This window comes from Homarus americanus, unplaced genomic scaffold, assembly GCF_018991925.1.
Source record: "Homarus americanus isolate GMGI-L3 unplaced genomic scaffold, GMGI_Hamer_2.0 scaffold46973, whole genome shotgun sequence".
In the NCBI taxonomy this organism is placed as follows: Eukaryota; Metazoa; Arthropoda; class Malacostraca; order Decapoda; family Nephropidae; genus Homarus; species Homarus americanus.
In genome coordinates, this window is record NW_024735516.1 from 125,113 (window position 1) to 139,788 (window position 14,676).

The 14,676-nt window shown below is 44.5% G+C and overlaps 1 protein-coding gene across 1 annotated transcript in view; it reads right to left on the reverse strand.

Moving 5' to 3' along the window:
• LOC121871268 overlaps positions 1 to 13,961 on the reverse strand; it is an 81,079-nt gene extending 67,118 nt beyond the window's left edge. Inside the window, exons 1-2 of the mRNA XM_042373489.1 lie at positions 13,879 to 13,961; positions 9,454 to 9,624 (exon numbers count right to left, since the gene is read on the reverse strand). Coding sequence (XP_042229423.1) covers positions 9,454 to 9,624; positions 13,879 to 13,961 — 254 coding nt within the window. The remainder of the gene's footprint in view (positions 1 to 9,453; positions 9,625 to 13,878) is intronic.
• Positions 13,962 to 14,676: the final 715 nt, after the last annotated feature.

The window sequence follows — 14,676 nt, forward strand, 5'->3', positions numbered from 1 at the left end:
TCGGTTTACAGTCAGACTAACTCGCAAGTATTGACACCGTCTCGTGTGGTGCTCCTCCAGCCGTTACGGTGTGGAGTAGTCGACTCCCAGGTGATGGGGTCGATTTGGCACTTTTTTCAGGTTTGTCTTAAGACTATCCTTATACCTTTTCAATTGCCCGCCGGCGTTACGTTTACTATTCGTTAGGTGACTGCAAAGTAGCTGCTTTGGCAGTCTACTTTCGTCCATGCAGGTAACATGGCAAGCCCAGCGTAATTGTTCAAGAATAATGGTAGCCGCAATGCTCCTACAGTTGGTGTCAGCAAAAATACTGGCATTTGTTCTCTTGTATTCCTAGCGAACTCAGAGGATGGAATGTAGATTACGTTGGTGAAAGTTTTCTAGTGCCTTGAGGTGCCTCCTGTATGTAACCCATGTCTCACTGCCTAATAGCAGGGTGGGGAGGACCACTGTTCGATATACGTGCAGTGTTGTAGATAATTTCAGCTCCCTACAGCTGAAGACACGGTTTCGGGGTCTGCCAAAGGCTTCAGATGCACATCTGATCCGATGCTGAATCTCTTCATCGATGTCCGCGGTGGTGGACAGGTGGGAGGCGAGATACCGAAAGTGGGTAACATTAGAGAGGGTAGTACCGTTAAGCCAGATGGACGGTGGAGGTGTGTCTAATCAGGGGTAGGTTGAAAGAGAATCTGAGTATTGTGCACATTCACCTCAAGGCCGAAGTGTGCATACGCATTTGCGTAGGTGTTAAGGATCTCTTGTAGGTCGTGTTCAGTGTGAGCAACAAGGATGAGGTCGTCTGCATGCTGAAGTTCAGTAATGGAAGCTGCCGACACCTTTGTTCGTGCCTGGAGTCGTCTTTTGTTGAAAAGAACCCCCTTCACCCGTTACTCGATGTCCACCCCGCCGGCTAAATTGGCACGAGTAAGGAAGGCAGCCAAGAAATTGGAAAAGAGAGTTGGTGCCAGTACATACCCTTGTTTAACCCTAGGTTGGATGGGGAAGAACTCAGACTGGGTGCCGTTGTACAGGACACTTCCGTTCATGCCATCTTGGAGTTGCCTCACAAGGTCCATGAATATTGGTGGGCAGCCGAATCGGCTGAGGGTCCACCAGAGGGCTTCCCTGTTGACCGAGTCGAAGGCCTTGGTTAGGTCGATGAAAGCCATGTACAGGTCACATCGCTGTTCTCTGAACTTTTCCTGTATCTGGCGGGCAGCAAAGATCACGTCAGTGGTGCCACGTGATGGTCTAAGGCCACATTGAGATTCTGGGAGGAAAATTTCTGCCTGAAGGAGAAGTCTGTTTAGGAGGACTCGGCGATAATCTTGCCAACTACAGAGAGCAGCGAGTTCCCCCGGTAGTTGCCACAGTCTGACCGATCTCCCTTGTTCTTATAAATATTGACGATGGAGGCATCTTCAAGAGCTTGGGGGATTTCCTCCTTTTCCCATATGTTCTCCAGGAGAGAGTGGAGACGGATGGTAAGCAGAGGTCCTCCTGCTTTATACACATCTGCTGGGATTCCATCAGGCCCTGAGGCATTGTTATTTTTCATCTGTTTGATGGCAGTAGCTACCTCATCCAGGGATGGAGGATACCTGATATGTGTCAGCTCTGAATGCTAAAAAACCTACTGGCTAGTCAGGACATCCACATCAGTGTTTTGGTTGAGCAGTGAATGGTTGTGCTCTTTCCAGCGCTGAAGGAGGCCTTCATCGTCTTTGATTGTGAAGTTACCGTCGGATGAGCGAAGGGGGGCTGTGCCATGAGTTATTGAACCATAAACTGTTTTAATGGAATTGAAGAGTTCGGTCAACTTGTGCTGATCTGCAACTTTTTGTGTTTGCCAGTCAGTAAAAGCAGCACGTTTATCATCAATGAGTACAATGATTGCCATGTCATTTTCATCAAACCAGTTCTGGTGTACTCTTTCGATCTGGCCGAGTTGAGAATATCTGACAGTGTTGAGAATATTCCATTCGGCACTGGGATTTGCGTTCTTGGCTGTTGGGTTGTTTATCAGCCCATGTTCGAGCTGCTCCCTGAAAGCATGTGCTATCGCTGGGTCCTCCAGACGCTTAGTGTTAAGACCTCTTCTGGTGGCTAGCTCCCCTCGACCGTTTTGGGGCATCATGAAGTGAGAGCTTGGCTCTGACAAGTCGATGATTAGTGTCACAGTGGTCTGAGCCACCGCATGGCACGGGTGATGAGGACATCTCGGCGATCTCTTTCTCTGAAAATGATGCAGTCAATGAGATGCCAGTGTTTGGATCATGGGTGTTGCCACGAACCCTTGAACTTGTCGGCCTGCCTAAACAAGGTATTGGTGATAGTGAGGTTGTGTGCAGCACACTTGCTGAGGAGGAGTAGGACGTTGGAATTACACTTGCCTCGTCCATTTCTCCCTATGGTTCCCTGCCAAATGTTAGCATCTATGCCAACTCTGGCATTTAAGTCACCAAGGAGCACAACCTTATCTTCTCTGGGGATAGAGGGGCCTGATGTGGTGTAATAATTCCCTCACAGATGGTGTTATGAGGGGCATAACATGGTGTAGTAATTCCCTCACAGATGGTGTTATGAGGAACCTCACATGATGCTGTAGCAACTCATTCACTGCGTGGTGTCGTAGCATCATGGGGACACCACGTAGTCTGGTGTCACAGGACCTCACTCACTCAAGTGAGTGAGGTGTCGTCCCAGGGCTCCCTATCGTGGACGGTTTAACACATAGCTGGTGTTGTGGAGTCTCAAGGGCAATTATCACTGGGTACCTGGGACCTCACTGTGTGATGGTTAGCTTGGGTAAGACTCAGCTGTTACTGCCCAGTTGTTTTTCACTGACTTCAGCACTGTTCACCACTATTCAACACTGGTTCCATTCCTTTCCTAAATGAAATAGTAACTTCTGGCGAGAACTTGTTGATATTCCGGTGGGGAGGAGGGTTCAGGGGAGGGAGTTGGTATGGGCCAACATAACAGTTGACGTGGCTGCTGCCAGAGCAGCGCCAGGTACGTATTGACCCTTCGGTGGTCAAGGATGATATGTGTGTGTGTGTGCAAACTATATACACACACACACACAGAGAGAGAGAGACACACACACACACACACACACATATAATCAATATTACCCACACATTTGACACTATAACTCCCCAGCTTAACGAAAATCCCAACAATTACCATAACAATTGACTTACGGCACACGAAGAACCTCAGTGCAGAGTATCAATTGATTAGCCTGTGGTTAGGTTAGGTTAGGTTAGGTTAGGTTAGGTTAGGTTAGGTTAGGTTAGGTTAGGTTAGGTTAGGTTAGGTTAGGTTAGGTTAGGTTAGGTTAGGTTAGGTTAGGTTAGGTTTTGGTTTGGTTGGGGTTTGGTTTCTGGGGTTTGGGGTTTGGTTTGGTTTGGTTTGGTTTGGTTTGGTTTGGTTTGGTTGGGGGTTGGGTTAGGTTAGGTTGGGTTAGGTTGGGTTGGTTAGGTTAGGGGATTGGTTTGGTTTGGTTTGGTTTGGTTTGGTTTGGTTTGGTTTGGTTTGGTTTGGTTTGGTTTGGTTTGGTTAGGTTAGGTTAGGTTAGGTTAGGTTAGGGTAGGGTTAGGTTAGGTTAGGTTAGGTTTGGTTAGGATAGGTTAGGTTAGTGTTAATATTATGGGAAAAATTATATATATTTTCTTATTCCATAAAGTATATACTAAATATAGTCAAGGCGTATATAGGAAGTTGAGTTGCTCTTATACGGTTTGTTATATCACCCAGGAGTTTGTTGTTATAGATATGTTTCATATATAGCGTTTGCATATATTGTTAAACCTGATAAAACTCACTATATATATAGATGGTGTAATATGTTGGCAAGGTTCACTATAAATGGTGCAATATGTTGGTAAGGTTCACTATAGATTGTACACTGTTGGTAAGGTTCACTATGTGGTGCGATATGTTGGTAAGGTTCACTATAGATGGTACAATATGTTGGTAAGGTTCACTATAGATGGTGCAATATGTTGGTAAGGTTCACTATAGATGGTACAATATGTTGGTAAGGTTCATATGCGATATGGTGGCAAGGTTCACTATAGATGGTACAATATGTTGGTAAGGTTCACTATAGATGGTATAATATGTTGGCAAGGTTCACTATGTGGTGCGATATGTTGGTAAGGTTCACTATGTGGTGCGATATGTTGCCCTTTTGCAGAGTAAAGGTTTAGATAATGATAATATTCCCTTTCTATATGTAAGAGTATTTTGGTAATCATCCGAGTATACCCATAAAAGTGATTTGCCAACCTAATCTAACCCTTACACACCCTTAAAAGTCTATATCCTTTCTGTAGTATAGAACACGTTATACTTGTCACATACTCAATGTACAAAACACCCAAAAACTCGCACAAAATCTATAAATAACATACACCATCAACAACATATTCATTATACAAAACAAAACTCATAAAAGCAATAGAAAATGTTGATATATTTTCATTATATCACTACGAAATAAACCCTGACTTACTATATATAGGTGAGAAAGTATAGGATATAACAACAGTCTTATACTATACCCCTGATATAATTCAAACAGGTAGAATAATTACAGTGTGTTAGTATACCGTGAGAGAGAGGTACCTGACCCCCCTCTCGCCGCCCCCCCCTCCCCTCCTGTGAGTAAAACTTTTCCAAACAAACTTCTTCAATTACAATTATTTTTTAGAAGTACAAGTAAGTGTCGCCTGAAGATGACACTCTCAGTTGTGGCTTAAAGCGAGTGTGTATGTGTGAGTGTGTGTGAGTGTGTATGTAAGTGTGTGAGTGTGTATGTAAGTGTGTGTGTGTGTGTGTGTGTATATGTGTGTGTGTGTGTGTGTGTGTGCGAGTGTTTGTGTGTTTGTGTGTGTGTGTGTGCTTCCTCCGTGGTACCACACGGTAACTGGGTGCCTCGTGGGCCCAGGCTAGACCAGCAGGGGATCTCGGAGTAGCAATGGGCCCCAGAGGGACGGCGTAAAGACCCACTTGAATGTGGACACGTCCTGGCGCCTACTAACCATTACCCCGCTGCCTTGCGGATTAACCTTGGAAGGTATACGGCTACAGGAGTAACCCACAAACGAAAATCTGCAGTGGAGCCCCACATCAGGCAGACGTACTTACAGAGCTCCAACAAGACCCCAACGGCGGTATAGGCGGAAGAGGTGACCACCATGTGAACCCAACAACTACACCGGCGGATGAAGGCAATGAATGATGGACAGGCTACTAAGGCGAAACCCAACAAACTGGGCTATCGGCAGTGCATTGCAACTCTCCCTCTCCCCAGTCATTGCAACACTTGCACCACTGGATCAGGAAATGGAGAGCCAAGATCTGTGGTTGCAGCCTGCGTCCTACCTCACCACATAAATTGCCTCATGCACAGCCATCATCCAGCTCATCATATTTCTCATCATCATCAAAACCCCTAAACCCCCAAAAGTCCTATGGCGACGGACGAGTGGCGACGGGGATAGGCAGAAATGACTGCCGCAGTCTCTCGTCACAACTCTGCACATGGGCGGCACAGATAAGATGGTTGTTTATGCACTGGGATCTAGGCAGCAGTGTAACCCGGTCCTGTCTGTGCAACTGAGCAGCCCTTTCGAGGAGCAACTCTGCTCACCCTACATGGGGAGGGGGCTAGAAAAGGTGTCCTAACATAGCCTGCCTAAAAAAAGAAAACCTTACTGGTCAACCGCATCCAGTAAGGTCATCCTTATGCGGTCGAAAACACAATCATAATCACAGATCCAAACAAAAACATACTATACAGTCTCTTATGGTCGCTGCGTGGAATGTCAGGACCCTTTTGGATATTGGCACAATTGAGCATCCTGAAAAAAAGAACTGCCTTTGTGGCAACAGAGCTGGCTAGGTATAAGATCGATATAGCAGCCATTAGTGAGTCTCGTCTTCCAGACGAGGGTCAGCTCACAGAACGAGGGTCTGGCTATACCTTCTTCTGGGAGGGAAAGCCTGCTGTGGAGAGGAACCGCATTTATGGAGTTGGCTTTGCCATTCGCCAACGCATCCTACACAGTCTAATTGAAATGCCTATCGAGATCAACGAGACGCTCCGAGTCTCACTGAATCACTCACGTCATGCCTTTTTCATCAGCGCATACGCCCCAACACTGAATGCAGAGGATGACATCAAGGAGGCCTTTCACGCCGACCTCGACAGAGTGCTAACCTCTAATCCCAGAGAAGATAAGGTTGTGCTCCTTGGTGACTTAAATGCCAGAGTTGGCAGAGATGCTAACATTTGGCAGGGAACCATAGGGAGAAATGGGCTAGGCAAGTGTAATCCCAATGGCCTACTCCTCCTCAGCAAGTGTGCTGCACACAACCTCACTATCACCAATACCTTGTTTAGGCAGGCCGACAAGTTCAAGGGTTCGTGGCAACACCCATGATCCAAACACTGGCATCTCATTAACAACATCACTGTCAGAGAAAGAGATCGTCTTCATCACCCGTGCCATGCGTGGCTCAGACCACTGCGACATTGATTAATTATCAGCTCGTCAGAGCCAAGCTATCATTTCATGTCGCCCCAAAACCGCTAAAGCAGCAAACCTCTAGAAAAGGTTTTAACAATAAGTGTTTGGAGGATCCAGCGGTAGCACATGCTTTCATAGAGCTGATAACCCAACAACGAACAACCCAAATCCCAGTGCAGAATGGGATATTCTCACGACTATCGTGACAAAAACCTGTTGAGAGAACCTCGGCCAGATCGAAAGAATACACCAGGACTGGTTTGATGAAAATGACCCGGCAATCAATGTACTTATCAATGATAAACGTTTTGCTTTAACTAACTGGCAAAGCAACCCTCAGTCTCGGACCAAAACTGATACCTTCCGCAATAAGAAAGCTGTAGCAAAGTGGAAACTTCGCAATATAAAGAATGACAGGTTTAAAAATAAAGCATGTGATATACAAAAGCTTGCAGATGAGCACTAGATGCAAAAATTTTTAAATTCCATCAAAACATTTTATGGGCCAATCACTCGTGGCGCAGCTCCCTTACGCTCCTCCGATGGTAACTCGATAATTAAAGATCATGAAGGCTTCCTTCAGTGTTGGAAAGAGCACTACCATTCACTGCTCAACCGAAATACTGATGTTGATGTCCTGACTACCCAGCAGGTCCCTCAGCATACAGAGCTGACCCACCTCAGCTATCCGCCATCCGTGGATAAGGTAGCTACTGCCATCAAACAGATGAAAAATAACAAAGCCTCAGAGCCTGATGGAATCCCAGTCGAGGTGTATAAAGCAGGAGGACCTCTGCTTACCAGCCGTCTCCATTCACTACTGGAGAATAAATGGGAAAAGGAGGAAATCCCCAAGCTCTTAAAGACGCCTCCATCGTCAATAATTATAAGAACAAGGGAGACCGGTCAGACTGTGGCAACTGCCGCAAGATTTTGCTGTTGTCCGTAGCTTGCATGATTTTTGCACGAGTCCTCCTAAACAGACTTCTTCCTAGGGCGGAAAACTTCCTCCCAGAATCTCAATGTGGCCTTAGACCATCACGTGGCACCACTGACATGATCTTTGCTGCCCGCGAGATACAGGAAAAGTGCAGAGAACAGCGTCATGATCTGTACATGGCTTTCATCGACCTAACCAAGGCCTTCAACTCGGTCAGCAGAGAAGCCCTCTCGTGGACCCTAAGCCTTTTGGCTGCCCCCCAAAAATTCATGGCCATTGTGAGGCAACTCCACAATGGCATGAACGGCATTGTCCTGCACATTAGCACCCAGTCTTAGTTCTTCCCCATCCAAACGGGGGTTAAAGAAGGGTGTGTAATGGCACTAACTTTCTTTTCCATTTTCTTGGCTGCCTTCCTTACTCGTGCCAGTGCCAATTTAGGCGGCGGGGTGGATATCGAGTACCGGGTGAAAGGGGGGTATTTTCAACGTAAGACTCGGTAGCTTCCATTACTGAACTTCAGTATGCAGACGACCTCACTCTCGTTGCTTACACTAAACGCGACCTACAGGAGATCTTGAGCACCTACGCAGATGTGTAGGCACATTTCGGCCTTGAGGTGAATGTACGTAAGACTCACATTCTCTTTCATGCTGCCCCTGGTTCAGACACACCTTCACCATCCATCCAGCTTAACGGTACTACCCTCTCTAATGTTACCCACTTTCGGTATCTCGGCTCCCACCTGTCCGCCACCACGGACATCGATGAAGAGTTTCAGCATCGAATCAGATGTGCATCTCAAGCCTTTGGCAGACTCCGAAACCATATCTTCAGCTGTAGGGAGCTTAAATTATCTACATAGTTACACGTATATCGAGCAGTGACCCTCCCCACCCTGCTATATGGCAGCGAGACATGGGTCACATAGAGGAGGCACCTCAAGCCACTTGAAGACTTTCACCAACGTAGTCTACGTTCCATCCTCCGAGTTTTCTGGGAAGACAAGAGAACAAATTCCAGCATCCTTGCTAACACCAACTATAGGAGCAGTGAGGCTACCATTATCCATGAACAACTATGCTGTACTGGCCATGTTACTTGCATGGACGACTGTAGACTGCCAAAGCAGCTACATTACAGTCACCTAACGAATTGTAAACGGAACGCTGGCGGGCAACTGAAAAGGTATAAAGATAGTCTTAAGACAAACCTGATAAAGTGCCAACTCAACCCTCTCACCTGGGAGTCGATTACTCCACTTCGTAACGCTTGGAGGAGCACCACACGAGGTGTCAATACTTTCGAGATAGCTCGTTTGCAAAACGAGGCAGACATGCGCCAACATCTGTGAAAAACTCTGCCGATCCCGTATCGGCCTCTTTAATCACCTTGAAACTCACCAAAGAAGATGACATCCTTAATAACTCATATCATTGTACCATAGCTGGATGAACGTCATACTCGATTCCGAGTGATAGCAAAGTAGTTGTAGTAGTGTGTGTGTGTGTGTGTGTGTGTGTGTGTGTGTGTGAAGTCATTGGGATGTTTAGCATAAGTATTCTCTGAAGGAAGTTACTTTATTAATTTAAGTGTTTCCTGTAGCATATCACATTATATAAGTGTTTCATGTAATTCATCACAATTATGGTGGAGGACGGAACAGTCATGGTGGATGAAGAATCACAATTATGGTAGCAACACAGCCATGAGAGCAACAGTCATGGTAGCAACACAGTCATGGTAGCAACAGTCATGGTAGCAACACAGCCATGAGAGCAACAGTCATGGTAGCAACACAGCCATGAGAGCAACAGTCATGGTAGCAACACAGTCATGGTAGCAACAGTCATGGTAGCAACACAGCCATGAGAGCAACAGTCATGGTAGCAACACAGTCATGGTAGCAACACAGTCATGGAAGCAACACAGTCATGGTAGCAACACAATTATGGTAGCGACACTTACTGGAAGGAGATAGTGGCAATGCCGGAGTCGCTATAGAGGACGACTGGAGGATGGAGCCTTTCATCCTCACCACAGATCCTGAGGGAGTTGAGGGACCTGTCAACGCCACTGTCAGCGCCACTGTCAGCCACACTCCAGCCGTCAGAGATCTCCACGAAGCCTCCACGACACCTGCAGGGGACGCCGATAGAGTTGTTCTCAAGTCATAACAGATACAATGGGAAATATTTCATGATACACGGTGATCGAAAAGTCCCTGTGCACCTGCAATACCTGACAAAATACCATAATTGTTCCTTTATTATACCTATATTGTTATATACTGTACTTTGTTCTACTTACAGTAAACTATACAACAAATATTATCTACATTCCAAATTTACTGTGATCATTACCAATATTTACTATAAGAAGGTATATAACAATAAATTTATATGTAACAATTATAATACTGTTAATTATTGAAGATGCACAAGGACTTTTTGATCACCTTATATTACCAGGTATGAACTAATTTCCATTAAATTATAGCAATAAAAAATGTCCCTAATTGGCAAAAAGGTCAGTTGTGTTTTAAGGTTTAATCGGGTGATTATCCCTAATTAGCGTGACACACACACACACACACACACACACACACACACACACACACACACACACACACACACACACACACACACACACACACACACACACACACACACACACACACACACACACACACACACACACACACACACACACACACACACGGATGCATGTAAGCGTCTTTCACTCCCTCTATATGTGTAAGGAGAGAGAGAGATTATGTCTAATATAATGTCAAAGGTTGAGACTAACCTGGTGAACATGTCACCTAGTAATACTAAATATTTACCTCTATTTATATCCAATGAATCAATAGTCGTTTATATAGAACCTGCGTAAAATTGTGATATATAATAAATTAATGTTAAATACTAGACAATTCCACCTATATAACCCGATCCTGTGTTAAATTAATCAACCTTTCCTCCGCCAGCACCTGTCAGATAGTTAGCATGGGAGAGTTAGGTATCTGTTGTTTAGTTCTGGTGAAGCTCTGAAAGTGTTGAGAGCTGTAACTATGCTAATAATAATGGTTGTGTAAATGTAAAATATAAGTGTGTGTGTGTGTGTGTGTGTGTGTGTGTGTTCATCGTCAGCCCAGCACGGTGGTCTAACTTGTCCTGCACTCAGCCTAGTAATGACATCACATGCCATTATCATTAAAATTATTAAGTTTATATTCTACATTGACAGACAAAGTAATATCTTATAAAATAGCCAATACAATACAATACAATCTTAATTTATCTATTACAAATTAATTTACCAGAGTTGAAACTATATTATAGGCGATAGTTTGTTTCAGTCCAGGGAAGAGAATCTGATCCTATATACTGTACGTTCAAAAGACCAAAAATTAATAGTAGCAATAATCCATCACCATTATTTATACAAGTAATTCATGGATTATATAATTCGTATAGAGAAAGCCATAACTTATTCCTGACAACCAGCGCATTCCATAACACTATTACAGACACCAACTATTAGCGCATACGAAGAGTTGCTATTGTTAAGCTGTCAGTAGAAATATTTACAAGTCACAGATTCTCGCTGGAAATAAATTATCCTAAAATAATTTCCACAATATCTGAGTCATTCATAAGCGAGTGACGGCCGTGACGTCATCAAGCTGCAAGAGGGACTCATAGTATGCGAGTAAAAAAGTATCGTTTATGTTTCTATAAAGCAAAGAAGTACTACTATTCAGGAACACTTAATCAGAAGGGATATTATGCTGGCTGGTCCTGCTCTGTGTTCCAACAACTGTCAACTCGACATAGACCATAACCATAAAAATAAATACTTTTAACGATGGTTGTTCTGTGAAGTTTACAGAACTTATTGTAGGAGACCAAGAAACTCCCTCAACTTTAATTTAATGTAGAATTTAAATGGCCCACTGCATGTGCTGTTGTTGTTGTTTTTTGGTGGGTATGTTTTCCTCTGATCTGTTTCAGTCAAAAGTGTAACAAAAAGAAAATTCACAGTCCGAAAAATCCGCTTTGGTACACATTTCTTGGCCAAAGACTTAGGCCACTACTGTGTCTCACGCCCGAAGTGATCCCAGTCACTCCACGTCCGGTGATACACAACACGTACTGTACGGGAGTTAGCGAATGTATACACATGGTCATCATTTATCGTTAAGTTCTCAGCAACTGTCCTATACTGGTTATTTACAACACACGAAAGGTGTAGCATTAGTTTTTGGCAACACCAAAGCGGAGAAGTCGAAGAAATAAATGCTTCAAGTTTTCCAGCACACTTCTCCATTACATCACTCCATGTTGCGTTTCATCTCCACCATTACCACCCCATCATGGTACTACTGTGTGGCAGCTGTATTACCATCATGGTACTACTGTGTGACAGCTGTATTACCATCATGGTACTACTGTGTGGCAGCTGTATTACCATCATGGTACTACTGTGTGCAGCTGTATTACCATCATGGTACTACTGTGTAGCTGTATTACCATCATGGTACTACTGTGTGACAGCTGTATTACCATCATGGTACTACTGTGTGGCAGCTGTATTACCATCATGGTACTACTGTGTGGCAGCTGTATTACCATCATGGTACTACTGTGTGGCAGCTGTATTACCATCATGGTACTACTGTGTGACAGCTGTATTACCATCATGGTACTACTGTGTGGCAGCTGTATTACCATCATGGTACTACTGTGTGGCAGCTGTATTACCATCATGGTACTACTGTGTGACAGCTGTATTACCATCATGGTACTACTGTGTGCTATTACCATCATGGTACTACTGTGTGACAGCTGTATTACCATCATGGTACTACTGTGTGGCAGCTGTATTACCATCATGGTACTACTGTGTGGCAGCTGTATTACCATCATGGTACTACTGTGTGACAGCTGTATTACCATCATGGTACTGCTGTGCTTACCATCATGGTACTACTGTGTGGCAGCTGTCGTACCATCATGGTACTACTGTGTGGCAGCTGTCATATCATCATGGTACTACTGTGTGGCAGCTGAATTACCATCATGGTACTACTGTGTGACAGCTGTATTACCATCATGGTACTACTGTGTGGCAGCTGTATTACCATCATGGTACTACTGTGTGGCAGCTGTATTACCATCATGGTACTACTGTGTGACAGCTGTATTACCATCATGGTACTACTGTGTGGCAGCTGTATTACCATCATGGTACTACTGTGTGACAGCTGTATTACCATCATGGTACTACTGTGTGGCAGCTGTATTACCATCATGGTACTACTGTGTGACAGCTGTATTACCATCATGGTACTACTGTGTGGCAGCTGAATTACCATCATGGTACTACTGTGTGACAGCTGTATTACCATCATGGTACTACTGTGTGGCAGCTGTATTACCATCATGGTACTACTGTGTGGCAGCTGTATTACCATCACTGTGTGGCAGCTGGTATCTACTGTGTGGCAGCTGCAGCACCATCATGGTACTACTGTGTGGCAGCTGTACCATCATGGCACTACTGTGTGGCAGCTGTCATATCATCATGGTACTACTGTGTCATGTGGTACTACTGTGTGGCAGCTGTCATTGCCATCATGGTACTACTGTGTGGCTGTCATATCACATCGGCATACTGTGCAGTGTGCAGCTCGCATCATGGTACTACTGTGCATCATGTGTGGCAGCTGTCATACCATCATGGTACTACTGTGTATTATGTGTGGCAGCTGTATTACCATCATGGTACTACTGTGTGGCAGCTGTATTACTATCATGGTACTACTGTGTGGCACCTGTCATACCATCATGGTACTACTGTGTGGTACCTGTCATACCATCATGGTACTACTGTGTGGCACCTGTCATACCATCATGGTACTACTGTGTGGTACCTGTCATACCATCATGGTACTACTGTGTGGTACCTGTCATACCATCATGGTACTACTGTGTGGTACCTGTCATACCATCATGGTACTACTGTGTATTATGTGTGGCAGCTGTATTACCATCATGGTACTACTGTGCACCATTTGTGGCTGCTGTCATACCATCATCAGTCGGGCTTTCATCTCGAGGTTCACCTTGAAGCTAAGTTAAGAGGTAAATATATTAAGGGCACAGATCAAACAAGTTAAGGTGAAGCTGAACAACTTGATAACTATGAGACGACTTTTACATCTTGTGTTGTAAAGTTCAAGAGATTTGTTCAGGGTGATGTCTGCCACCTATTGTGAGCTTTATATTGTGACTTTCTTATATATCGTTTCCTAGGTGACGTGTTGCTGCAGATATTGTACCATAATAATACGCTCCGTCCCTCCACTCACCCACCAGCGACTCGTACCCATTGAAGGCAATCGCCCAGAACTTGTTGGAGGTCGGAGAACTTGGAGTGTTTCCGCTGTTTACTTCACGTCTTTGATTCATGATCAGAGTGGTGGACCCAAGTCTTATCCCGGGCTACAATACCTTCGAGGAGAGTGTTTGGATCATTCATATATTCACAAAGAGCTTGGTGTAAAAAGTTTGTCCTTTCGGATCAACTGTTGTTGTTTATATGCCATTCTGTGCTTTAGCAGCAGAGGTATTTCAACTCGTAGTCTAAAACAAGTTAATAATCGACACAACAAGTACTAATAATAACAAAAAGGTCTGCAATGACCGGGTTGGATGTACCGAGATTGTAACGGGCTGAAAATATTGTGGACATGCGCAGTTCAATCAAAACATCATTGAAAGATTAAGTTGGGTCATGTCACAGTAGATGAAGTTATGTTATGTTAGGTTAGGTTAGGTTAGGTTTGGTTAGGTTAGGTTAGGTACAATCTCAGCACGTGACACGGGGGTTAAATTTCCGGGATAACTTCCGGCTGAGTCCTTCGTCACATTCATCTTTCATGGAGAATCCTATAAGTGGGTGAAACGCTAAGCCATAAGTCTTAGCTGACTATGTATTGATAACACGTCTACCCGCCATCTCATCACGGGTCGTCTCTATAATCATGTGTCTCACCTCAGGATGTTATAGTACAGTACAGAAGTGGGAACTATTATTCCGATCAGATGAGACACACACAGGAGGGAGAGTCTACTACCATATTACAGGGCACGCCATAGGATCACGCCAACAGGTCACGCCACC